Source organism: Tiliqua scincoides, chromosome 5 (assembly GCF_035046505.1).
Source record: "Tiliqua scincoides isolate rTilSci1 chromosome 5, rTilSci1.hap2, whole genome shotgun sequence".
Lineage (NCBI taxonomy): Eukaryota > Metazoa > Chordata > Lepidosauria > Squamata > Scincidae > Tiliqua > Tiliqua scincoides.
This window is the reverse complement of record NC_089825.1, coordinates 124,207,150-124,234,300: the sequence shown is the minus strand read 5'-3', so window position 1 is coordinate 124,234,300 and position 27,151 is coordinate 124,207,150. Positions and strand designations below refer to the sequence as shown.

Genomic DNA, 27,151 nt, shown 5'->3' with positions numbered 1-27,151 from the left:
TTAAACAATGAATGGAAAAGTGCAAGAGATAAAAAACAGGCATTGATCAATTAGCAAAAGATGCTCAAACAATACAAAACAACAAAGGATAGTGGCTACTGCATCTGGATAACTCAAGAGCTTCTTCAGGATCCTGAGGCATGACAGAAGCCTGTGGCTCACACAGATGTTATAGTCCATGGGGGGGGGGGAGGCTAGACATTTCAGGTTTGATGTTCTCAGTTGCATTTATTTCACTATGAGCATTCAGTAGCCTCAATGTCCTTTCTAAGAAAGGTTGGCACTGCCAATTTGCTAAGCCTATCTGCCTGTTGTTTGAGGTTGGCAGCTTTCAGCACCTCAATGGTCAACTCTATGGCATAATCTGAGTAGTACTGAAACAGCAGGTTTTTCACGTCCAAGGGATCTGCGTGCTGTAACCGTCCTTCGGGGATGTTGTCAAAGCGCTCCTTGACAGGGAAGTTATGGAGTTTGTCCTTGAATCTTTTCAGATCCTCCTCCTTCAAGTCCTCCAGGATATCCGTCAGGTGGTCAAGCTTGGTCTTTGGTCTGCTACTGAGTGCTGCTGGTCAAGAAAACCAAAGCCACAGTTTGAGATGTATGGTCCTGGCAGCCTTCTCAAGCATCCTCATTGCAATGACTGGCACAGATGATGATAAGTATTTATACATTGCTTTTCAACAGTATAGTTAGTATATGAACTATTCTTTGTGGTTTTACTTTCTGGGGCCTACAAGAAAGCTGGGGACAGTTTTTAAGAGAAGGTGATTTGAGAGAAGCTGGGATTTCCCAGGGTGAGCAGGTATGTTTCCCAGCAAGGAGGTGCAGCAGTGGGGAAGGCTGATGTGCTGCAGCTTGAGGGGAATGGCTTGTGTCTTCCTTCTGGTTTTCACCGCTTGCACTGCATCCTAATGAAAAAGGGGTAACACATTTTCCCCTTATCAGAGGTATCATACAGGAAACCTTTTATCTTTCGTAGTCCTTTTGGAGGAGAATTTATAACGTTTGTGGTATCTGAGAATGTCAAGGCCTAGAATAATTGCTGCAAAATCTGCCAAGCCTGCACACAGGGCTGGCACAAGAGGCCCTGATGCCTGAGGCGGCATTCCAAATGCTGCCCCCCTTACCCGATGATGTGCCAGCCTCTGCTCCTCCCACTCTCCAGTGTTCTGCCCCAGCACTCTCCTCTCCAGCCTTCCACACTTTCTCTTCCTCTCCGTCCCACTCTTCCTTTACCAACCCAGGGAGTGGAACAGCAGCACAGGAGGTAGGAAGGGGGGCAGAGATTGGCATTTCCCACCAACATGCTTCCTGAGGTGATCGTTGGTGTCATGAAAGGGCCGACCCAACCTGCACATTCTATGGCATTCTCACTCCGGAAATCTACAATTCAGTCCAGTGCACCGGAATAAGGAGTGGGGGAGCAGGATGGTGCTTGGGTTTTACTCCCACTCTATAGTCATGTGGATTATGTGGTAGGATCTAAGTCATGCCTCTGTAATACCTGATTCTGCTTTTTCAGGTGTTGCCCCAGAAGTGCAAGGCTCTTCCTGAATTAGCACATCCTCTAGAAGAAAAGAGAAGAAATAGGAATGGAACTTTTCTCCCAAAACAATTCTCTTCACACTGGGTGTTCTCACAATCAGGGAAGGGTAATGCTGCCCCTCTGAGTATCATCTTCCTCTGACTCACATATATGGCCAAAGCACCTGCTAATTCAAATGCACCTACATAAGAACAGCCTCACTGGATCAGGCCATAGGCCCATCTAGTCCAGCTTCCTGTATCTCACAGAGGCCCACCAAATGTCCCGGGGAGCACACCAGATAACAAGAGACCTGCATACTGGTGCCCTCCCTTGCATCTGGCATAGCCCATTTCTAAAATCAAAGCATTCCTCCGAGTGCTGAGGACTGGCCGGGTCTCTTTTAAATCAAATATAGTTGCAGGAAATAACAGCTCTGGGGAAGAGATCTGTGCATGTATTTTACACACACACACAAAAGTCATTTTTCCCTCCCTATCCTCTATGATGAGAGGCTCTGGACTCATCAGCAGTTTGCCGCCTCAACTGCTGACACTGTACTTTTCCTTACCAGTTTAGATGCTCCAGAGCCTGTTTCTCTGGAGCTCAAAATTCATGGCTTCTGGCACCTTGATTGTCACTTGCACACTGTAATCCAGGAGTCTTCTAACTATGGCCTGGTGTCCACAACCAGCCCATAGCAAGATTTTATCCGGCCCTCAGCAACTTAAAATATTTTTTTTCCCAATCATGTGGTCAGACAGTTAATATGTGCAGTTCTGTCTGCTGTGCTCCTTTCCCTATAGCTAGATTGGTGAAAGCCTGGCTAACCTTCATTTTTAGTCACGTGGGCCATATGCTTTGAGAGACTGGTGTACCAAGGCAGGGTCAAGGGGGACAAATGCCCCAGGGTGTAATACCTGCAGGGGCAGCAGTGCATTCCTCACCCTCCCACTACCTTTCTTCCCCCACACAGAGGCCTACTGAGGGCCTTGAAGCACCACTTCCAGAACTGCTGTGAACTCACTAGATCAGTGTGTCTCAAACCTGTGGGTCAGGACCCACTAGGTGGGTCATGAGCCAATTTCAGGTGGGTCCCTATTCATTTCAATATTTTATTTTTAATACTTTAGACTTGATGCTACCATGGTATGTGACTGCAGTTAGGGAAATGTTACAGACCTGTGCTTTTAACAAGCTACTATGTACTTTTAACAATGATAGTCAATGGGACTTACTCCTGGGTAAGTGTGGGTAGTATTGCAGCCTAGGATTGTTAAAAATGTTCCTGCTTGATGATGTCATTTCCGGTCATGACATCACTTCCTGTGGGTCCTGACAGATTCTCATTCTAAAAAGTGGGTCCCGGTGCTAAATGTGTGAGAACCACTGCTACAGTCACATGGATTATGTGGCAGGATCCCAGCCATGCCTCCGTAATACCTGATTTTGCTTTTTCAGGTGTTGCCGCAGAAGTGCAAGGCTCTTCCTGAATTAGCACATCCTCTAGAAGAAAAGAGAAATATGAATGGAACTTTTCTCCTGAGACAATTCTCTTCACACTGGGTATTCTCACAATCAGGGAAGGGTAATGCTGCCCCTCTGAGTATCACTCATCAGATAATTAAATACCCTCCTCCTCTGACTCACATATATGGCCAAAGCACCTGCTAATTCAAATGCACCTCAAAGCATTCCTCAAAGTGTTTAGGACTGTCCAGGTCTCTTTTGAATCAAATATGGTTGCAGGAAATAACAGCTCTGGGAAAGAGATCTGTGCATGTATCTTACACACACACACACACACACACACACACACAGAGTGATAAAACACAAAAATAATCTGATTGCAGTCATATGGATCATCTCAAATTGCACTGCTGTGAAGACAACATGACATCTTAAACAGAGAAAATCTTCAAGTATGGTGTGTTGGTCAGGAGTTGGCAAGCAAGGGTCCAGCTTGGAGCCTTATAAAACAGACAGGGTAAAACTCCAGGATCAAGTAGGAAAGTTTCTGTAAAATGGGAGGAAACGGGAATTCCCCCCTTCCAGTAGTCTAATGCAACATGGCTTCATTGCATCCACCCGTGCAAACATGGCACCGCACACAGTCCATACCTGGATCCAACCAAGTATCCCAAAGCAAGCAAAGATCTTCCTTTTTTTTCACACTGAGGCGTACTTCATTTCTGTATCGTAGTTTAACTTCAACAAAGGACTGTAGTTGTCCTGGGCTCTTGTAGAAAAAGCCAAGCTCCTGTTGAAGAAGGAGGTAGGAAGCCTTGTGAGATGCAATGACTCTGAGGTCATGGACCGCAATCTCAGTACCAGGTAACTGTTAATCCAAGGCTATTCTAAACACGCTTGAAGGTTGTCATTGTAATAAATCATGTGTCCCTATCAATACTATCCAACAATGGTATTATATGTATAAATATGATCCCAAATATGATTATATGTATAAATATGATTCACTCCCGAATTGGCCTTTTCAGCCACACTAGACGCTGTTCCAGAACCACCTTTCAGAGCGCGATATCATAGTCTTTCGAGACTGAAGGTTGCCAACTAACTAACTAACATGATCCCAAGAAGCTTTACTGTTGCAAGTTAACAAATCTGACTCTCAGAAGCAGCAGAAAGTGTTACAATATAATGCCAGATGGCTGTAGACATTTCTGTTTGAGTGAAGAAGCAGCTGTGTTACCATCTATGGCAGAGCCAGTTAACGGAGTCTTCTGGATACTAAAGTGCCAGGTAACTGTGCTGTTACTGTACTATGTTTTATTATTCATATAAAACACACATCACATTTTACAGAGTAACATCAGCTAGCAAGACAGGCCAGTTATAGCCTTGGTAGACCCTGACAGTAATGCGAAAGTCCTTCGACATTCCAGCGACAGCCTGCGCACGACTCGTCTCAGACTACTTGCTTCTGTACTTTTGCTTTTGCCGTACGATAAGAAATATGCACAGCCGCAATCGTGGTAACTTCATGTGGTAAATCAAAAGTAACTTCCCCCATCATAGAATGCGAGAGTCAGAAGGGACCTTGGAAGTCATCTAGTGCGACACCCTGCTCAGCGCAGGTGACTACAGCATTCCTAGCAGATTGCCATCCACCCTCTGCTTAAAAACCTCCAATGAAGAAGCGCCCACAACTAAATGAGGCAGACTGTCCCAATATTGGACAACACTTCCAGTTATGTAATTGTTTCTCATGTCTAAGTTAAATCTACTTCCTTGTAGAACCCATTCGTTCTAGCCCTGCCCTCAGGAACCACCAAAAGCAACCCCCCCTTCTTCTATGTGACAGAACCTCCAAAGAAGAAGAGCCCACAACTACATGAGGCAAACTGTCCCAATACTGGTCAACTCTTCTAATTAGGAAATTGTTTCTCAGGTTTATCCTAAATCTACTTCCTTTTGAAGTTTCAACCCATTGGTTCTAGTCCTGCCCTCAGGAACCACCAAAAGCAACCTTCCCCTTCTTCAGTGTGACAGCCCTTCAGACAGCTACCATATTTCCCCTTAGTCCTCTCTTCTCCAGGCTAAACACACCAAGCTCTTATAACTGTTCATCACCTCTGAATCAGCTCTCTTCTGCATCTGGAAGGCTGCATGCTTACTCAAGTGAAGAGGGTTACAAAGACTGTTCAGCACTAGATTATACACACATCCATGAAATGATGTATTTACTGACTTTTGGGGTTATCCTGAGTTCAGGGCAGCTGGACACAGTGCAGCAAGTGCCAACATATAGGGGCTTCTCTATTTGAGGGGGTTTCCAAACATGTGATGATTTCTGCCTTTCCTCCTCAGTTTTGATGGCCTGTTTGAAGGGAAAGGAAGAACTTCTCACCAAAGTTGACAAGGCAAAACACCAACATGAAGCAACATTATATTGTCTCTATTGGAATCCATTTAAATCAGGCAAATTGGAGCCTCTCAGAGAAACTTTCCTTCACTCTAGAGAAGAAGTGCCAGAGGGGGGGCATGTTTGAGATGTACACAGTTATGCAAGGGATGGATAGAGTGGCTAGAGGGATGTTCTTTTCCCTCTTACAGAACACCAGAACAAGGGAACATCCACTAAATTGAGTGTTGGGAGAGTTAGAATAGACACAAGTAAATATTTCTTGACCCAGCGTATAATTAGTCTGTGGAACTCCTTGCCACCGGATGTGGTGATGATCTGGCCTAGACGCCTTTAAAAGGAGTTTTGACAGATTTCTAGAAGAAAAGCATCACAGATTACAAGCCACAATGGGTACATGCAGCTTCCTGGTTTTAGGATATCCTAGAATGCCAGGTGCAAGGGAGTGGAACAAGAATGCAGGTATCTTGTTGTCTTGTTTGCCCACTGAGGCATCTGGTGGTCTGCAGAGGACGGGAGGAGGCAATCAGGGGCGAGGGAGCAGGGTGGGAGAAGGGCTCCACTGGATCCTGAGCTTCGTGTTGGACTGCGCAACCCAACATGGAGACTCTTGATTCTGCGCGAGCCTAAGGGTTGCCGCAGAATTGAGCAGTACCCTATTGTGGGGTTACTTTCCTTACCCAGGGGAAGGGAGAGAACATGCCCTTCCCCCAAGTTGCAGCCAGTGGCTGCCCGGTTGCATTTAGGATGCTGCGGTGGCCCTGCGTGCCAGGCAGTTTAGGATTGGGCTGTCCATTGGTTCATGTTTAGTTTTACAGTTAGCAACAGAAGGTGTGGTGGAGTGATGTGTACCTAGGAACCGATGAGCTTTTTTGACAGTCCTGATTCCACTGTGCTGAAAGATACAAGGAAGGATTTCCATTTATGTACTCCCTGAAAGCATTCTAGTTGATGTACTACCATTCCCCAAGAACCATCTCCATTAACTTGTCCTGTCCTGTCCTTCCTGGTGCTCGATGATGATGATGATGATGCTATAGCAATTAGCTCTTTGTCAGTTCTCACCTGTATAATGGAAGAGTCATTAGGGATCAGATAGAGATGAAGGGTTGTGATCTTCTTCTTTGCTTGGTAAAGCAGCACCACAGAATGGAAGGGAAAGCATTTATTGTAGATGTGTGCATACACCACGCTCAGAAGAGAAAATGTGGGATCTTCCAGCACAGCATGAAATGGGCTAACTCGTGCTGGTTCCTCCAGGATCATCCCACCATCCACGAAGTGAGCAATTTTCAGGTGAGAAATGTCAGCCTTTCCTTCTGCAAATAGATCAGAGGACAACAAAGGTTTTCATCTATTTTTAGTGACACACAGCGATGCGGGAAAAACTCCCCTGGGTGAGTTCTGGAACATAGAAATGAGAAGCCAGGCTAATGCCAACCATGGACCAGAAGTGATGTTGCCTAAAGCCTAAGAGAAGCAGTACAGGTGGGTTAGTCTCTGATTGCCATTGGCTGAAATAGTCGTGTCTTGCAGGTGTGGCAGAAGAGGGCCTGGAGAAGCAGAGGGTTAGGAAAGGAGGAGACGGAGCTGAGAAAGCAGCAGGCCAAGTGAAGCAGGTAGGAAATGTGACTTCCACAGCTGAGGCATCTCACCTGCCTGAGAAAGGATTCCATGTTATGGCTTATCTTCTCCCTTCAAAACTGCCCTACCTGTGAGACACACAAAATGAGGGAGGTGAACAGCTGCCACCTCCTCTGCTGGATCTGCCTGGATGTCAAACAATGGACCAGCCGCCAGCCACTGATACTTCTCAGCCTCGCTCAAGTGGGTATCCCAGGAACGAAAGGCGTATTCAACAGTCACCGCTGCCTTCACCTCAAACCTGAGTTCAGTTACAGAGCAGAGGAAGGTGCCTGCCTTGGGGAGGTGGATTCTGCAGGTCATGGGGGAAGGGAGGGGAGGAATGGGAAAGCATAATTAGTTTCCCAGAGAGTCTGAGAGGAAAGTAATTAGATTCTAATTGGACAGACAAATAAGCCAGATGTTGAGGAAAATTTAATACAACAAAGACAAAGTTGTTCCAATTGACACTCTGAAAGATTTACTCCATGTAGTGGCACAAGAGAGCCACTGCTAACCAAACAAGGAGATAGTCAGCTGGCACTGTAAGGTGTACAGAAGGATGCATGAGATTAAATAGCTCTTTGAGAAATACAATCATAAGCAAACCAATCACCATTCAAAATCGCTTTCCTAAATGTCTGGGGGGTGATTGCCTGACAAAGCGCAGCAGCTTAAAAAGTGCAGGTAAAAAGAGGAAATCATAATTTTCAGCTATGCCACTCGCAGCCCAGCCCTACCTGTGGTAATGCAGTCACACCAAAGGGGCATGCATTGGGGCATGGCGGAGTTTCAGGCCCAGGATGTCTCCTCCAGGTAAGGGAAGATTTGATCCCTTCCCTTAGGGTAAACCTTTGCCATGCATGAGATTTGTGCAAGTTACTTTGCTGCAAAAGCCTTCTCCCTTTTTGCCTGTGTAGTCATGACTGGCTCTGAAGGTGACGAGAAGCGGTCGTTTACATCAGCGGCAAGGCACCTCAAGAAACTCAGCATTTTGCCCCCCCTCCAGGAAAGCCAGTGCTTCTAACACAAAATTGTGGAGGACATTTAATAAAAGAGAGACCAAATTGCCCCAGAGAACACTCTGAGATATTTATTCCACGTAATTTTACAATATTTGATTTGCCCCTGAACAACCTGAGTCAGATTTCAGTCCTGGATGATAAACCCAGGAGATGCTTACTCCAGACCCCAACGGACTGAATTCCTAGAATAAGTGTTAAAAGGGACATAGAGTTTCTAGAAAACTTCTAGAATACAGGAATAATTGTAGGAAAATTGTGGGTCTGTGGATATGATCAAATTCCTCAGAGTTTTTGAATAGGGTTACACATATACTCTCTAGTCTACATTGAAAGGATTCTCCTCACAAATTGACATCAGGCTCTAAACCCTTTCAGGAGAGTCACTCTGGATCCTCACCTGTATGTCTTCATTTCTCCATTAGCATCTGCAACAACCTCTGGTTGTACTTCTGGACATGTCTGGAAAACAGAAGATAGCATTTAAAAAATGAGTCGCTGGAGGCGGGGACCTACTGACTGACCTTGTGGAATTTGAGTTCTTTGCCATTCTGACACAGTTCAACAAGATTTCCAGTACTCCTAAATAGAATGCCAACTAAATTTCAGGTCTGCAGTCAGCAAGGCCTCCAGCTAGAGTTTGCAGTCATTCTTATTCCTCTGTATTATCAAAATTAGGGGCCAGAAGGGAAGGTTTCCAGAGAGGACTGAAACTCAGAGATGCTAAATGCATCTCTTGACTTGAAAGGCCTGGATTATAATTCCAGTAATTGAGGATAAAACTCCTGCCTCCCAAGAGAGTTCTCGTTTTCTATCTCACTTCCATTTTAAACCATTGGATCTAACCCCATTTTACAGCTAAAGTGATGAAAGCTGAATATCTAACTACAATCTCCAAAAACCCACCCAGGATACTAAAGGCCTGATCCAAACATGCAGCTCTGTCATCAGAACTGGTGTCACGAAAACTGCTCCAGAACAGCATAGAGTCATGTGCTTTTGGAGAACCTCCTCAGATGTTGGGGAGGACCTCACATGCAGAAATGATGAAAAGTCCTGCCAGCATCACTAAGTCAGTGGGGTGAGTGGTGCAGGGCAGGGAAGTGGGAGGATCAGGGTGGATTGGGAGAGGGATGGGGAAGTGTCATAAGAACATAAGAACATAAGAACAGCCCCACTGGATCAGGCCATAGGCCCATCTAGTCCAGCTTCCTGTATCTCACAGCGGCCCACCAAATGCCCCAGGGAGCACACCAGATAACAAGAGACCTCATCCTGGTGCTCTCCCCTACATCTGGCATTCTGACTTAACCCATTCCTATAATCAGGAGGTTGCGCATACACATCATGGCTTGTACCCCATAATGGATTTTTCCTCCAGAAACTCGTCCAATCCCCTTTTAAAGGCGTCTAGGCTAGACGCCAGCACCACATCCTGTGGCAAGGAGTTCCACAGACCGACTACGCGCTGAGTAAAGAAATATTTTCTTTTGTCTGTCCTAACCCGCCCAACACTCAATTTTAGTGGATGTCCCCTGGTTCTGGTATTATGTGAGAGTGTAAAGAGCATCTCCCTATCCACTCTGTCCATCCCCTGCATAATTTTGTATGTCTCAATCATGTCCCCCCTCAAGCGTCTCTTTTCTAGGCTGAAGAGGCCCAAACGCCGTAGCCTTTCCTCATAAGGAAGGTGCCCCAGCCCCGTAATCATCTTAGTCGCTCTCTTTTGCACCTTTTCCATTTCCACTATGTCTTTTTTGAGATGCGGCGACCAGAACTGGACACAATACTCCAGGTGTGGCCTTACCATAGATTTGTACAACGGCATTATAATACTAACCGTTTTGTTCTCAATACCCTTCCTAATGATCCCAAGCATAGAATTGGCCTTCTTCACTGCCGCCGCACATTGGGTCGACACTTTCATCGACCTGTCCACCACCACCCCAAGATCTCTCTCCTGATCTGTCACAGACAGCTCAGAACCCATCAGCCTATATCTAAAGTTTTGATTTTTTGCCCCAATGTGCATGACTTTACACTTACTGACATTGAAGCGCATCTGCCATTTTGCTGCCCATTCTGCCAGTCTGGAGAGATCCTTCTGGAGCTCCTCACAATCACTTCTGGTCTTTACCACTCGGAAAAGTTTAGTGTCGTCTGCAAACTTAGCCACTTCACTGCTCAACCCTGTCTCCAGGTCATTTATGAAGAGGTTGAAAAGCACCGGTCCCAGGACAGATCCTTGGGGCACACCGCTTTTCACCTCTCTCCATTGTGAAAATTGCCCATAAATGGGAGGGGGTGGCACTTGGCATGGACAACTTGCAGCACATGCTACCCCACTTGGAGTCAGCCAGCTTGCCCCCTTTGTCTCCTCACACCAGCTAAAGAGCTGCCACAGGTGCAAAAAGACCCATTACCAATCATGAAGCTTACAGAGGGGTAACAGAAAATTTTTTTCCAGGGAAAATGATAGGATTGGGCTGTAAGTGATAGCAGTAGAATGAGGCATATTCAGAATAGGGGCTAAAATGTGGTTTGAGACCCCACGCCAAAGAGATTTGGCCATGCTTTACTGCCTCTGTAGACAGCTATGTGGGAATGTAACAGCATCCTAGGAGGGGATGCAGTGGCATAGCTGATGATTGTGTAGCCCGGTGCCAAGCTCAAAATGATGCTCCGGAAGTGACGTCATAACCGGAAGTGACGTCATGCCCAAGCATTTTACAAAGTGCAAATTGGGGGGAAACCTGCCTCCTCCCCCTAGCAGCTCGCCATCCACTTGCTCTGCCATACCAGTGGCATAGCTAAGGCATCTGTCTGCTACCTGAGGTCAAAGAAGATTTGTAGCCACCTCAAGATAAAATCAAATTTAATTATGTAAGGGTGCAATCCTAACCCCTTATGTCAGTGCTTTCCAGCACTGATATTAGGGCAATGCAGCTCTGAGCTAAGGGGACAAACATTCCCTTACTTTCAGGAGGCCTCTATGAGTGACACCCAACTGCAGGATGCAGCACATGTCCCACTGGCACCGCTATGCCAGTGCTGGAAACCGCTGACATAAGGGGTTAGGATTGCACCCCGAATACATAAAACCTGTGCCCCTGATTAGTTTAAGGCACTGTGCCAGGGTGAAGAGGGACAATTATTTCTCCCTGCTAAATATAAGAAGAGCACCACTTGAAAAAGCGCCTCTTTACACAGTTAGCAGGTGTAATTCTATTATGATACATGGAAACGAGAGCTCATATTAACACCTTATTGGTTCCATGCTATATCATAACAACATGTAATTGGCTCTCAGAACAATCAGTCTCATAGGTTAGTTCTGAGTCAAGAAAATCCGCTTTTTATTCCATAAGACAGTTGGTTAATTGGTAAATCTGGTTAATTGACCGTAATGTTTGATAGACTACTGATATTCCAATGCAGTTTGTTTCACTGAATTCTGCATTACATTATGTTTCCAATGATATATAACATGACGGTATTATTCATACATACCAAGATTTTCACAATTTTGGTCACTAGTGTCAAGCTCGGTTTGTTGCCCCCCTAAAGTTTGATGCCCAGTGCAGCTACTACGCCCTAAACCCCCTTAGTTACACCACTGAGGGGATGCATCCTAGCACTGCAACAAAGGCCCTTACCTGCTCATTCCTACACAAGTAGCATTTGTCCTTTGCAAGGGTGTCAGGGATCAAGCCCTCTTTGCTGCATTTCCTTTCTGCAATGCAAATAGTTGTTAGAGATTAGCAGCATGGGCCAGCAGTTTCTTATTGATCAGACAAAGAAGATCTTATCTCTTGGAAAGTCTGAGCTTCAACTCCTAAGGAGATCTTCCCATGGTGCACCAGTCTCAGCCACATCCAGTGGTTTGGTTTATCATTTAATGAGTGGGAAAGTGTGTATGAATTGCTTGCCTTATTTATCAGTGATTTAACAGGCATTATCCAATACACCTCAACATTACCCAGAGGAGCTCAAGGCATTGCTTGTGCTAGCAAAGAAGTCAAAACATAAGGGCCCAATCCTATCCAACTTTCCTGCACTGATGCAGCTGTGTCAATGGGGCACGTGCTGCATCATGGGGTGGAGAGGCAGTCACGGAGGCCTCCTAAAGGCTGCATTGCAGCTGCACCAGTGCTGGAAAGTTGGATCGGTTTGGGCTGTAAGTTAAGCAGCAGTCCTGAACTGTGCTTTGAGTATGATGTTTCTTACAATGCAACTGCAACCTGGAAAGAAAACAGCTGTGTTTTCCCCCAATTAGACTGTCATTCTGCAAACAAGACAACACTTGTACTGCCACAAACTGAATCCTAAATGTCACCCAATCATTGCTTTTCTTCTGCATTTCTGTTCAGTCAGTTTTGTTTTATGCAGATGGTAAAGTGGTGCATTCCACTCAATGGGGCTAACTCATGTCAGTGGCTAATTACTCTATACTTCAGACATTGCTGTGAGTTGATGATCAGTGTGAGTTGAGCACCATCCACTTACCCTCAAGTTCCTTGATCAGGAGATCATTGGTTCTTCTCAGGGCCTCATAGAGACGGTCTTTCCAGTCTCCATTCCAGCCTGGCACCACCTCATAGAGGAGCTCCATTTTTTCCTTGTCAGTGTCCCTCTTCAAGATGTCAGCAAACAAAGAATACTGGATTGTTGTTTCAGTCAGTGATGTTGCCACACGGTTAACCCTAGTGACATTTTCGATCAAATTCTCCTTGTGTCTCTCAACAAAGTGCCCCTCTAAGAAAAGCAAAAACAGGATATAAGAGTCTGGTTTCGGTTTCCAAAGGAAGAGAGGAAGACACCTGATGAAGTGCAGTTCTAGTGTTTCAGAGCAAGAGAAATAAACTACCAGGCACCCAGTCACACACTCAGTCCCCAATATGTTTTGACCTGTTTCTCAAGGGACCACAGGTGGATTAGACATTAGTGAATCCTGATGGCAAATATTCTGCCCTGGCCACGCTGTCTTCTAGAACTGCCAAGCAGTGGACCTCCGGTGCTTCACCGGTGCTAGTCCAGAGCCAGGTTAGCACCGGCAGAGCACCAGTGCTAGGGCCTGCAAATATGCCTTATGGTACATTTGCAACAGTGCATGCCAACAGTGAGCTGGCATGCATTCTGTAAGATTGGGCCCACAGATGGATAAGTCCAAAACCCCCTTTTTAATTTAGTTGGTGGCAACTGCGGCAGAAACCCAGAGGTGCCATCACCATGATCCTGCCATCACCACCAGATCGCCACTCCCCTTAAGGAGGAGTATGGTGATTCACACTGCCCTGGTTGGGAAACACTGGGAAATGACCCTGGTTGGGAAACACTGCCTTAGAGGGAATAGAGCTCTTAGGTTTTTCCAAGTTCTCAGGTTTGCACCTGGCAATTTCTGCATTTGGGAAACAAGAAAGAGGCAACAAATACCCATCAAAACACACATTTTGCTTGGCTTTTGAGGAGGGATGATTTCCCTACTGACACTTTTTAAAATTACAGTATATATATTTGGTTATTCTATGCCAGTTCAATACATTTATTCTTGTTGTGTTACAATTTTTTGTCTGCAACTTATATCATTGATAATAGTTTCTATTTTATTGTCCTTTTTATACATTTTGCTTTGTTATATTTACTGTTTACCACTTTTGAGCTTTCGAAAAATGGTTTAAAAATCTCTTAAATATTCACTCTACCTTCAAGTTCTGCAATGAGGGGTCCATGTGTTTTCTTCAGCACTGTGTAGAGACGGTCTTTCTGTCTCCTGTTCCATGTTGGCACCAGTGTGTACAATTTCTTCATTGTCTTCTCGTTTGAGTCCTCTCTCTGAAACGTTGGAATTCGGAGCCGCCATAAGATTGAGTCAACTCTGGAGACTCGATGTGTCAATTCCTCCTGGTGCTTTTCAATAAAATGTTCCTCTGGTGATAAACACATTACATAACTTTATATTCAGTTTTAGAAATAATAGGATTTGGGGAGACTCCCAGGTGCTTTTTAGCCAGAGGCTTATGCAAACAATGTTCCTGGGATGCTCCTTATCTCAACAGTTAAAATATAACTGGTGGTGGAAAAGCTCCTTGCTACTTTTACTGTCATGAACCCTACCAGTATTTGGGGAATAAACACAGATGAAGGGCACAATCCTACCTAATGGGTGCTCTAGCAGAGCGCATGCTTCGCTGGTGTGTGAGGCCTCCATGCATTGCAAAAGTGCACTGTAAAGTGGTTTGTGACAGTGTGAAGGCTAGGCGCACTAGTGGGAAGGCCAAGGCCTTCTTGTGCATGCTGGCCCAGTGGAGGATGCCCACTGGAGCAGGCAGGTCCCTTGCCAAGTTGCACAGACGTGGGGGCAGGTGGCAACAGGGGGGGGGGGTGTCAGCAAATCACAGAGGACAGGGGTTGGCAGAGAATGGGGTGAAATGAGGAGGGGGCAGGATCGGCAGCATCAGCACATGCTGCATACTGTTCTCCCTCTTTGGGCCTGATCCACCAACACGGATCAACTTAAATTTGTGCCAGCTATATTGGAGTTGGGTATGAGTAGATCTGATATGCAGGCAGGGGTTTTCTCCATGACAAGGGGACAAATATCCCCTTCCCCCGAAGCAACCTCCCACCTGCTAAATTCTCCTGTAGGATGCAGCGCACCCCGTGCTGACCATGTTGCATCAGCACTAGGAACTTAGCTAGGATTGGGCTGGAAGATTCACAGGTAGAGGAAGCAATGCACACTGTTTGGAGAAGATGCTGCTTCTATTCAAAATCTGCAGAAAGTCTGAAAATACTGAAGGGAACAAAATCTTTTTTGTTTGCATTTGCATTCCACTCTTCTTCTATGGAACTCAGAAGGGAAACCACTGGTGGCTTTTCTCACCATTGTATCCTCATTGCTGGGAGGATAAGTGAAAAATCTCTGCTCAGCCATGGAGCTTGCTAGATGACCTTGATCAGACAAGTTTGACTAAATGAGTGGCCCCAGCACACTTTGTGAGCTGCCTGCTTGTGCAGCACTGCTCCACTCTCCTTGGACTTGTGCCACCTCCTGTGGTGTCGCAAGTTCGAGGAGACCTGAGTTTCCTCTTACCTCTGGCTGATCCACTTTGGTGCCCTTTCTTGCACTGGATACGCCACCAGCCCCCTGGCTTGCCTGTTCCAGCGCAAGATAGGATTGAGCTGTTAAGAACCTAATCCTATCTATTTTCCCTCTGCAACCAGTGCAGCAATGTCAAAATGGCTACCTCTGTATCCTGTGGGGGGGACGGGGACGGGACAGCAGTTATGGAAGTCTCCTCTGGGTAAGCCTTCAAAGTGTAGAAGGGTCTACTTGGACCTGAGCTACCAGTTCAATAGCACTAGTTCATGTGGACCCACACCATTTGATCAGGTCTGGGAAGGGAGCTAGGATTTGGTGGCAGCCACTGTTGCTGTCCCTGCCCCCTTTTCAGACCCGACCTGCCCTCCCCATTGCTGCTTCATTCCACCCTTCCCTGCCCCCAATCCACCCTCCCCACCCCTTCCTACCTGCCTTGCTGGGTATACTGAGCTCCACTAGCGAACACAGGAGGGTGTTGGTCTTTCCACTGGTGCTCCTGTAGCATGTCATTTTGCAGTTTTTACAACTGCCATAAGGCAGTTGCTGGCAGTGGAACACACCTTGGCCCACATAGGACAGAGCCATAAGTCCCACTGATTTCAGTTGGATATAGTTATTTTCTAGGGCTGTTTCTCTAACTGTGGGTCTGGATCCACTTGGTGGGTAGGGACCCAACTTCTTTGAAAACAAGGATAGCTAGATGAGCACTCCTCTGCAGTAGCAGAACCAAGTTGGACTGTACAACCTCAAGAAAAAAACAAAATAATAAACTTCTTAAATAATGCATATTTTAGGTGAAGCGATTTTGTCATTCATCATTGTCAATGTTACAGATAGTGTCCAGGAGGGCCCAAAAACATTTGTGATTTCTGTGCTGAATATAGTTGCACAACAGCAATGCATGTGCTTCCTGGAGAAAATGAGATTTCATCAGGTAAAGAATTTTGCACTTGGAATGTTGGGGAAAAAATTATATCATCACAAGACAGCCACAGCCTATGGGAAAGAGGTATGCACTATGAGCAAAAGATAAGAAATTAGTCAGCATTCACTGGACAATTAACTGATTGTGCAAAAAGACAGTGCATGCTTGAGGAGGCATTCCATAATTAAACCACCTTCAAAAGTAGCACAATCTTTTACTGTAATGCTGATAAACAGAACCTCTCCTATAAATCCAATACAGTACACAGCACTGGTGACTGCGTATAGTGCAAGAGAAACTCTTTCCTTCTTTATATAGCAAACAATGCAGTACAGCTTCACCAAAATGTGCCAGGCGGACACTCTGCCTCTAGAGTCTAGACATACCCTCAAGCCTTTCGATAACGTGCCTGTTGGTTTCTGCCAGAGATCGGTACAGCAGGTCCTTCTTCTTTCTGTCCCACGTTTGCTCCATCTGGAACAGGACTTCCATCTTCAGCTTCTCTGTGGCACAGTTCACAAGACTTTGGTAGTCTTTCTCATCAAGTACAAAAGTACGAAGATCACTGAGAGGGACTTCCGTCACTTCTTCGATCAGATCCTCCTTATGCCGATCCAGAAAATGTCCCCCTGAGAAGCGAGACACATGAACATCATGTTAAAAAATTTCTGTATGCTCACAAGACATGGAACCCACAACTTTTAATTAAAATGAGGGGCAATAAGGGAGAAAACACACAGATGGCCCAAACCTATCCCTTAGTGCCACTGCCAAAACTAGCATTCTGACACTGGAACATGCTTTATGACCATCATAAATGGACTTCCAGAAGTTCGTGGAGCTGAACGCCTCTGGCCTACAACCAGAGGCCCTGGAGGTTCAATAGATGACAGTGGGGACAGGATCACCCACTGATTCAGGTAGATTGGCAGGAGGAGGGAAGAACGGGGTGAGAAGCGGGTGGAACAGGCAGGATGATCAGATGTCCTCTTTTCTAGGACATGTCCTCTTTTTTAGGAAAAAGAAAAGAATGGAAAGTTCTGGAAAAGAACTTTAAAATGTCCTCCTTTTCCCTGTGAATGGTCCCCTGCAGGCGGCGAATAGCCTTCTTAATAAATTATATGCAGTATAGTTTTAAATTTAATAATACGTAATATAGTGTTAAATTAACCACATTAAATCAATATATGAGTGTTTTTAGCAGGGATGGGCACTCAAGTCAGAAGACTCAAGCTGGAGTCCCACAAAACATGTTTTTGCTAACCTGTGTACACTTGTGCCGATGACTTGGGCATTAATGAATCTGAGGCCACTGACTCAGCACTCTATCTGTGTCTGGGTGTGCTTGCTCACTATCTGTGGTGTGACCTTGTGGGACCATCATTCAGACCAGGCAAGCAGTAGGGAAGTTCCAGCCAGGAGGCAGGGAAGGGATAATGTTTTGCTTTTGCATCAAGCAGGAGGGAGGAGGTGGGAGCAGGCTCCCTTGCCTGTGACCCTCCTCCCTCATACCGCTTCTGTCCTCGCTCTCTTGCAGTCTGTCCCTTTCCCTCCCACCTTGTTTATAGATGGGATGGGACATTACGGGAGTATTAAAGGAGAACCCCAACACACACACACACACACCCTGGCAGCAGCCCCATTTTTTTCCATGTCTGGCTTTTTAAAGGGTAAAACTCGCAAAAATGCTCTAGGTGACTTGGAAAGTCTGCCCATTAGGACTCAAGTCAAGCCACTCTGGACTTGCCCATCCCTGGATTTTAGCTTTCATTTTGACATGACCTACATTTTTCTTGGATGTCCTACAGTTTGGGGTCCCTTGTCCTCTTTTGTAGTTAGGACATTTGCTCACTCAGGGAATGGGAGAGAGTTGAGGGTATGATGAAGGCGCACTTGGCATGAGCCATCCAAACCTCTTGACTGGCTGGGGCTCCACACTGGGAATTGTGGGCTTGGTGCAGGGTCAGTTTCCCCTTCTGGAAGGATTGTCAAAAGCTCTGGAGTTTGGCGAGTTCTGCATTAATGGCTCCTACAGCATATTTACCTGCAAGCTGTTCAATAAGCCGCCTGTTGGTTGCCCTCAAGATACGCTGCAGCTGATCCTTGTCGCCTGTTCTCCAGCTTGACATCCATTCATACAGTTTCCGCATTGGCTGATGGGCATCCTTAATTTCGTATTCTTGTTCACGTGTTAATATGCCACGCAGTTGTCTTAAAATAAGGTCCATCCCAAAGACACGTCTAATCAACTCTTCCTGGTGATTCTCAACAAAATCTGGGAAGAGAAGGTAGAAAGACAGACCCTCGTACACAGATCCTGCCTACACAGAACCCACAGTCAGAACAGACTGCCTGGTCCCTTTTGACATCCTGCAGAAAGGCACCAATTCTCACAGTATCTTTTCAATTTTTCCAGGGTACTTGAGTATCTACACTGAGAACTGTGATTCAAAGTGCCTCACGCGGGATTCTCCCAAATCTGAAAAGAAGCTGCTGAAATTTTCCATGCATATGAAAAATGCCGTGGTTGAAACATACCATGGCTTTTTAAGAATACTAAAAAGAAGGTTACAATGTTTAAAATGTGATAAGAAGTAAAAAAAAAAAAAAAAAGATGTCAATAAGGAGCAAGATCCTTTGAGAAGACAGGGTGTGGTATCAACAGTGGCCCCTAACAGGTCTGGGAAGCATGGGGTTAACACCAGGGCCTTAGAATGCAGTGAGTGTGCTGCACAGCTGAAGCCACTTGGAAGCAACAGGGCTCTCAAGGGAAAAAAGCAGAATCTGGAGAAAGGAAAGGGTGTGGGTAGCAGGAGGAGGAAAGGCTGGAGGAGGGAGAGAGGACTAATGGACTGGTTGATGGACTAAGGGATCTTCTGACTGACTGACTGACGGGTAATGGACTACTGAGGATTGCTGGGACAAGGATGGCTGGAGACTGCTGGGTGGTGGAGAGCTGAGGGGCACTGCTGTACTTAGGAGAGCTGCTGCTTTGTGAACTGGGAGGAAGGACCCTGCAGCCCCACAGGCAAGTTACCTACTGGTTACCTTCCAACTGCCACTGGGGTTCAGTAGTAGTTTTGCAGACTGCTAGAGCTAGCTGAGCCAGGGGAACTAGTTAGCTTAAAGTGGGCATAACTTCTCTAGACCAAGTTTGGAAAGGGAATTTGGCAAAACAGCAACAGGTGGCAGGAAGAAAAAAAAAAGAGGGGGTAAAGCCTCATTTGCCTAAGGAAAACTACAGTACTTGACTAGAGTCCGGACATTAAGAACGCCAATGGATAGTAGTGACCCCAAGGATCACATCATTCAGTCAGGAGACAAAGGGCCATCTCTTGATTAGATCCTTGGTGTTTCAAAGGTATAAAGAGGAATTTAGGAGGGGGGTTTATGCTTGGCGTTTGAGAGGTTATCCTCCCTGCCTCATCTTCTCATCGTAGATGGGGAATTTCTGCAAATTTTGGAGGACAGCGAAGGTCATACTTTATGTCTTTTCAACTTATGCCTGTAAGTGATAGGTTCAGTATAATTTAGGAGTTTTTAGGTTTATTGCTTTAGTTGTGTCTGTGTTAGTCTCTGAGGGGGTTTTCCCTCTTAATGTCTATTACCTTCTCTTAAGTGAAATGTATATTTTCAGTATAATTTCAGTATATTCAGTAAAATCAAATAAGCTATTTGGCTAATTTATTGTGAGTACAGAAGGGAAGGGGGGGCAGGTAAAATTCTGTCTTGAAGTTTTGGTTACCTTGGTGACTAGCTAAAGCTGAGTCCCTGGTAATTAAGGGGGGCTGTTAGCAGCTTGTAAAAGCTATTGTTGGCTAAGAGGCTGTATATGCCTAGCCAGTGTTTTTATCAAAGAGGGTTGTTAAAGGCTAATTTGCTGTGTTATGATGTGTGCTGAAGTACCTGTAGCTATAAAGCTCTGACACATCCTGTTTGTAATCCCCTTTACTCACATTTTTGAGAGACCAAGTTGCTGAAGCAAACTGCAAAACTTGGCTGAGTGTTGTAGCTGCTTTAAGAAACAAGCATCTCAGTGGCAGAGTGAAAGTTTAGTTGTGCCACAGTGGTGCATTGGGAAAACATTGTTTTTTATAGCCCTCTTTTACAGATGCCTCTTCCACAGAAATAAAAGGCCTGTAGGATTAAGCTGTTATTGGGTGAGGTGACATTATCTGAGACTTCCCAGGTAAGAGTGCTAATCACTTCCTTACACAGCTTTCTAAACCAATCCAGTTGTCTGCATATATGTCTGGCTTCCATTGTCTCTCTCATAATCCTATACAAACAAATCTCTTTTTATCTAATGGGTCTTACTCCCAAGCAGGGCCTAGGAGAAGGGGGTAAAGGGGGTCATTTGTACCCGGGCCCAAGGTCTAAAGGGGGGCCCAGAAGCCAAAGGAAGGGGCCCAGAAATTTCCTGAGATCTGACATTTTCCTATCTACTCAGACTTGTTGCCTGTATGGGATACTGGGGACACTACTGATGCCACATGGGTGGGTAGACCTGGGCTCCTAAAACTTTTCCAGCTGTCCCTCCCTGCTCCTGTTCTGCTCGCCCATCACCACCCTCCCTTACTCTGTTTCACCCCTCTCCCTTTGCAAAGGGGCCCAAAAGAAACTTTGTACCCCCTGATAAAATTCCTCTCAGAAGCCCTGCTCCCAAGAAGGCCTGCAAAGGACTGCAGCCTTGGGGCAGAGGAGGGTTGCAATGGCAAGTTTCCTGCTTCGAACGTTTTTGAAGGAGATTTTATTATTTCCTTCCAAGTTCCTGGCCATACACTCCTCAATGTCTTTCTTGGCCTCGCATTATCTTTTTACAGTTATTTTGCCAGTATTTGTGTTCATTTTTATTCTCCTTATGAGGGGAAGACTTCCACTTATGGAAGGAGGCTTCCTAGCCCTTTACAGCCTCTCCAACTCTGCTCTTTAGCCAATGCTGGCACTTAGTCAAGCCCTTCCTCCTTTATGGTATGTACTTCAGGTGGACCTCTATTACTGTTGTTTAAAACAGCCTCCATGCACACTGGAGAGACTAGACTGTTTTTACCTTTACGTTCAAGTTCAGCAATAAGGAAGTGGTTTTTGGTCTTCAGCGCCTCGTACAGCTTGTCCTTGAAGGAACCGTTCCACGTTGGCACTAGCTTGTAGAGCTCCCGCATTTTTTCCTGACTGGTTCCCCTTGAGGATATTTTTTGGTACTCTTCTTCATTCAGGATGGTGCTGTGCAGCATATCCAGGACACCCTCCACCATAGCTGTCCGCTGGATCAGCTCCTCCTGGTGGCGCTCAATGAAATGCAGCGCTGGGGAGACATGGGCCCAGTGAGACCGCCCCCCTGTCAGAAAAAGAAATAAGATCAATGAAACACCAGAAGCTTAAACAAGTGTACCAGTTATTGTCTTTTCCCTGCAGTCCTGGGAAATGTAGGGGAAGCCAGGCATTTCAAGGCTCTGCATAAACCATCGGCCACTGCATGCTACAGCCCATTTTTGAGAGAGCAAGTCTAGTTTCACTCATGCTTGCCACGCACACAACAGGCATTCTTCCCAATGATTTGAAAGCTGGAAATTGCTTCTCTGTTGCCAGGGCTGGCCCAGCCATGAGGCCAATGGAGGTGCGCAACTCAGGCCTCCAGTAGAGATAGGGGGCACATACCTCCACTTGCCCATTTCCCGCCACTGCTCCTTCCCCGTATCTCTGGATTGGAAAATCCAGAAGGGGAAGAGGAAGTGTGGAAGAGAGTCTAGCCACTGCACCTTCCACACTTCCCCTCCCCCTCCATGTAGCCACTACCCTCCCTCCCTCCACACTTCCTTTTCTTCACCATCCCCCTCTTCCCTTTCCAATCCACAGGAGGAGCCATGGAGCTGAGTAGGTGGACAGAGAAAGGTGCCCTGTGCTGAGGCAGCCACCTCTGCCAGCCTCGTGGATGGGTCAGCCATGGTAACACACTTGAGTAGCACATGTTTGGGTGCACATCTCAATTGACAAGTCACAGGGAGCCCAATCCTAATTATTCCTAACCAGGCTGACAGCTGGCAGAACCTGAGTTCCTCCAGCCTAAGTGCCTGCCTGCTGTGGAAAATGACATTCTGTCGATGAGCTGGTACTTCCACTGTCGAACACAGAGAGGTCACCACCACAATTGTCGGCAGCAGTTCTGCCAATGAGCTGGCACTTCCACTGGCAGCAGTTCATGCTTGCTGTCTGCTGGAGCCAATAAAGCAGCAGAAGGGGTGAGGATGGCAGAATGGGACAGGGATTGGAGAAGGTGTGGTGGGCGGAGGGCAGGAATCAGCAGAAACGGCTACACCAATATCCTCCTCTTCATTTTGGCCCCAACACTCCGCCTTGTCTCTAGTCAGACAGACTGGTGTCAGCTAAAGAGCTAGAGCTGGTGCAGGTTCACGTCATCTCAGGAGGGTGTCCAGGAGGATGCCCGAATGGCTAATGAGCCAAGTTAGAGAGGCTGTAAAGGGCAAGGAAGCTTCCTTCCGTAAATGGAAGTCTTGCCCTAATGAGGAGAATAAAAAGGAACATAAACTGTGGCAAAAGAAATGTAAGAAGGTGATACGGGAGGCCAAGAGAGACTATGAGGAACACACGGCCAGCAGCATTAAGGGGAATAATACAGTTGGCATCCTTCAGTCTTGGAAGACTATGGTATCGGGCTCTGAATGGTGGTTAGTGTCCTCTCCAATGCGTGAAGCCTGGGTAAAGTAGATATGGAGGATAGACTGTTACCATGTAGCAAATCCCCCCTCTCCACGTCGCTGAAATGGTCCAATGGAAAGGCAGAAGCCAATATGGCTGGTTCCAGCGACGTCGCAGGAGTTGCCAGAACGTGACTGTTCAGCCATGAACTGCCTCAGGGACTCCGGCTCTGGATTTTGCCTCGAGGTTGACTCCTGAAGCCTTTTCCATAACTGAACGTAGCCACAAGGCAGTGGAGGTTTGGGATCAGAGTCTGAGAGAAGGGGAATAATAAAAGCTTCTTCAAATATGTTAGAAGCAGGAAACCCGCCAGAGAAGCGGTTGGCCCTCTGGATGGTGAGGGAGGGAAAGGGGAGATAAAAGGAGACTTAGAGATGGCACAGAAATTAAATGAGTTCTTTGCATCTGTCTTCACAGCAGAAGACCTCGGGCAGATACCGCTGCCCGAACGGCCCCTCCTGACCAAGGAATTAAGTCAGATAGAGGTTAAATGAGAAGATGTTTCAGACCTCATTGATAAATTAAAGATCAATAAGTCACCGGACCCAGATGGCATCCACCCAAGAGTTATTAAGGAATTGAAGAATGAAGTTGCTGATCTCTTGACTAAAATATGCAACTTGTCCCTCAAAACGGCCACGATGCCAGAGGATTGGAGGACAGCAAATGTCACACTGATCTTTAAAAAGGGAAGGAGGGGGGACTCGGGAAACTATAGGCCGGTCAGCCTAACATCTACACCGGTTAAGATGGTGGAATGCCTCATCAAAGATAGAATCTCAAAACACATAGACGAACAGGCCTTGCTGAGAGAGAATTAGCATGGTTTTTGTAAGGGTAAGTCTTGCCTCACAAACCTCTCTGAATTCTTTGAAAATGTCAACAGGCATGTGAATGCAGGAGAACCCGTGAACATTATATATCTGGACTTTCAGAAGGCGTTTGAGATGTCTCGCACCAAAGGCTACTGAGAAAACTCCACAGTCAGGGAATTTGAGGGCAGGTCCTCTCCTGGATTGAGAACTGGTTGAAGACCAGGAAACAGAGAGTGGGTGTCAGTGGGCAATTTTCACAATGGAGTGAGGTGAAAAGCGGTGTGCCCCAAGGATTTGTCCTGGGACCAGTGCTCTTCAACCAATTCATAAATGACCTGGAGACAGGGTTGAGCAGTGAGGTGGCTAAGTTTGCAGAGGACACCACACTTTTCTGAGTGGTGAAGACCAGAAGTGATTGTGAGGAACTCCAGAAGGATCTCTCCAGACCGGCAGAATGGGCAGCAAAATGGCAGATGCGCTTCAATGTAAGTAAGTGTAAAGTCATGCACATTGGGGCAAAAAATCAAAACTTCACATATAGGCTAATGGGTTCTGAGCTGTCTGTGACAGATCAGGACAGAGATCTTGGGGTCCTTGTGGACAGCTCGATGAAAGTGTTGGCGCAATGTGCGGCGGCAGTGAAGAAGGCCAATTCTATGCATGGCATCATTAGAAAAGGTATTGAGAACAAAACTGCTAATATTATAATGCCATTGTACAAATCGATGGTAAGGCCACACCTGGAGTACTGCATCCAGTTCTGGGTTTGGGCACCTTCCTTATGAGGAAAGGCTACGGCATTTGGGCCTGTGCAGCCTAGAAAAGAGGCGCCTGAGGGGGGACATGATTGAGACGTACAAAATTATGCATGGGAAGGATAAAGTGGATAGAGAGATGCTCTTTACTCTCTCACATAACACCAGAATCTGGGGACATTCACTAAAACTGAGTGTTGGGAGGGTTAGGACAAACAAAAGAAAATATTTCTTTTCTCAGTGTGTAGTTGGTCTGTGGAACTCCTTGACACAGGATGTGGTGACAGCACCTGGCCTAGATGCCTTTAAAAGGGGATTGGTAAGTTTCTGGCAATCATGGTTACAAGCCATGATGTGTATGTGCAACCTCCTGATTTTAGAAATGGGCTACGTCAGATGCAAGGGAGGCACCAGGATGCAGGTCTGTTGTTATCTGGTGTGCTCGCTGGGGCATTTGGTAGGCTGCCGTGAGATAAAGGAAGCTGGACTAGATGGGCCTATGGCCTGATCCAGTGGGGCTGTTCTTATGTTATATGTAGAGTCTCTGGCTTAACATACCAGGCACCTTAAAGAAAGATTGGATTAATGGTTCTACTGGTATGTTGTTTACAGTGCACTTACTGTTATGGTTTTTAGAAAAAGATTGTGAAGACCAGGATTAAAAAGTTAATGAATAAAAATGTATCTTATGATCATTTACTGTATTTAAAATAAACTAGAGACTGTACAGTTATTAGGTATCAATTACTGGTAGGTTATTTTTCAGGATCAGGTCCTGGATAAAATCAGATAAAATTATAGTCAGGTACCCTGCTAAGTTTAACCCCCCTGCTGCCTGACTTATCTGACTTATCTGACTTAACCCCCCTGCTGCCTGACTTATCTGTCTGACTTATCTGAGGGTCATAGAAAATTCCATGATTTTGGCTCAAAACCTGCCCTTGACTTATCAGTGAGATTGACTTATACATGAGTGCTTGCAGTGAATTGAACTTATCTCTCTGTCACCTGCAGTATGCAGTAGAGGCTGTGCCAGCATCGCTGAACCCTGTGGGCTGCCTTTAGTCACGACTGGGCCCTAAAAGCTTTCTAATGCATTCCAGTGCTCTGCTTCTAGGACTTGTCTTCCCCTCTCCCCACACAAGCAGCCTAAATCCTACACATCACTCAGAAGTAAGTCCCACAGTATTCAATGGGATTTATCCCCAGGTATGTTTGCAGGTGACTGCAGTGAGATGGAAGCCTGGGTGGTTCTGTGTCTGTGTGTGTGTGTGTGTGTGTGTGTGTATATATATATATATATATATATATATATATATATATATATATATATATATATATATATATATATATATATATTAATAGGGCTGTGTTTGGAAGGTTTAAGCTCCTTGCTCAATGTTGGCTCTGTCAAGGTGTTTGTTCTGCCAAGGTGCAAAATATCTGTGCAATGCCTGACTCAGAGCAGGGGGCAATACTCAGTTGAATTATTCCCTTGACCTCTGGACCACTGATGCCCAGCCTCACCCATTCCAGCAAGCATATCAGATGGGCAAAAGTGTTCAGCGCTAATGCTTAGGCTGAAACTCTGCTCTGTTCTTGATCTCACTGCTGCCCTGGTCTGCTGATGAGACTTGCCATGGACACCCTGACCCCCCCCCCCCCGCACGAACAGCAAGCAAGTGTTTGCATCAGTAGCCAGTTCAGCTACTGGGTGGGTGATTATCTAAAAGAATTGCTGTATTTAAAAGGAGAAAGACGTTTCAAGCCTTTTAAATGCTCCAGATCAGACAGGCAATCAAATCAGAAAGTACATCAAGGCAGAAGGAAGTGGTCTGGATGGGTCTTTCCGGGGGGTTGGGGGGGCAGCAGTTGAAGTGGGCTGCGAGAAACACCAGCAGTTTCAATGGAAGGCCCTGTGCAAACATACTGCAGCCTGTGCTCAGTCCTTTCCCGCCAAAGGGGAGTCGTTTCGGAATGCAGTGCTTGGAAATGCAGCCAGATCATCTGCTGGGGGTTAGCAGATCACCCAGGCCAGGAACATCTTCCCAATGGAAGGATCTGGCCCGGAAGTGGACTGGACCACTGGAAGCACCAGAGGAAAAAGTTTAGCATTATGGAGAAGGAGAGAACAGATTCACCACCAGCGGGAGGTGCTGGGAGGGGCGGCCGGCGAGGGCTGTGGCCAAGCACAGGAGTCCCTGCCTCCCCGTCTACAAGAGCGAAGGCAGCAGGTTGCTGAGCCCCTCCGTCCCACCACCGAGGCTGAATTCGGGGTTCTCCGACCGGCAGAATGAGGGACCCGCCCGGGAAAGTGCTCTGTATCCCCCCAGGACGGCCAGGCTGCAGCCCTGCCCCTCCCGCCGAGCTCCAGGCCTCCGGTCCCCTTACTCAGCCAGGCGGCTTGGCGGAGCTGCCGCGCCTGATCCCTGCGGTCGACGGCCTCCAGCACCTCCGCGGCCACTTCCAGGGCGTAGTCCTCGGTGTAGTAGCCCAGGAGCAGGTCGCAGAGGTCCAGGGCGTCCGCCTTCTCCAGCCTCCCCCGGGGGATGTTCGCGTAGCCCTCCTGCAGGGGGATCTCGCTCAGCTTCATCCTGAAGCTCTTCAGCTCCTGTTCCCGGAGGTCCTCCAGCGCGCCCAGCAGTCGGTCCCGCGCCGTCCCCGCCATCGCAGCGCCTCTCCGGGGAGGGCGGGACGGGAGGGCGGCTGGGTGCCTCGGCCACGCCGATCGGGGGCGGAGGCGAGCTGGAGGCAGCGCGCACCGCTCGCCTGCTCCCTCCCCGC

The 27,151-nt window shown here is 46.7% G+C and overlaps 1 protein-coding gene across 3 annotated transcripts; it reads right to left on the bottom strand.

Annotated features, from left to right (window-relative positions):
- LOC136651731 (uncharacterized) lies at positions 1-27,035 on the bottom strand. Of its 3 annotated transcripts, none has more exons than XM_066628373.1 (15): positions 26,759-27,035; positions 21,131-21,418; positions 18,125-18,355; positions 16,467-16,709; positions 13,756-13,980; positions 12,560-12,808; positions 11,710-11,786; positions 8,454-8,515; positions 7,121-7,344; positions 6,474-6,727; positions 5,235-5,363; positions 3,647-3,785; positions 2,969-3,031; positions 1,505-1,567; positions 1-565 (listed from the first exon to the last, which is right to left on the bottom strand). In XM_066628373.1, exons 1-15 carry the CDS (start codon positions 27,033-27,035, stop codon positions 237-239), a joined length of 2,853 nt encoding a protein of 950 aa, XP_066484470.1. In that variant the 3' UTR covers positions 1-236. The 3 variants fall into 3 exon arrangements, with proteins under 3 accessions (XP_066484470.1, XP_066484471.1, XP_066484473.1); XM_066628374.1 differs by having other exon boundaries at positions 1-562; XM_066628376.1 differs by lacking the exon at positions 1-565 and adding an exon at positions 591-908.
- Positions 27,036-27,151: the final 116 nt, after the last annotated feature.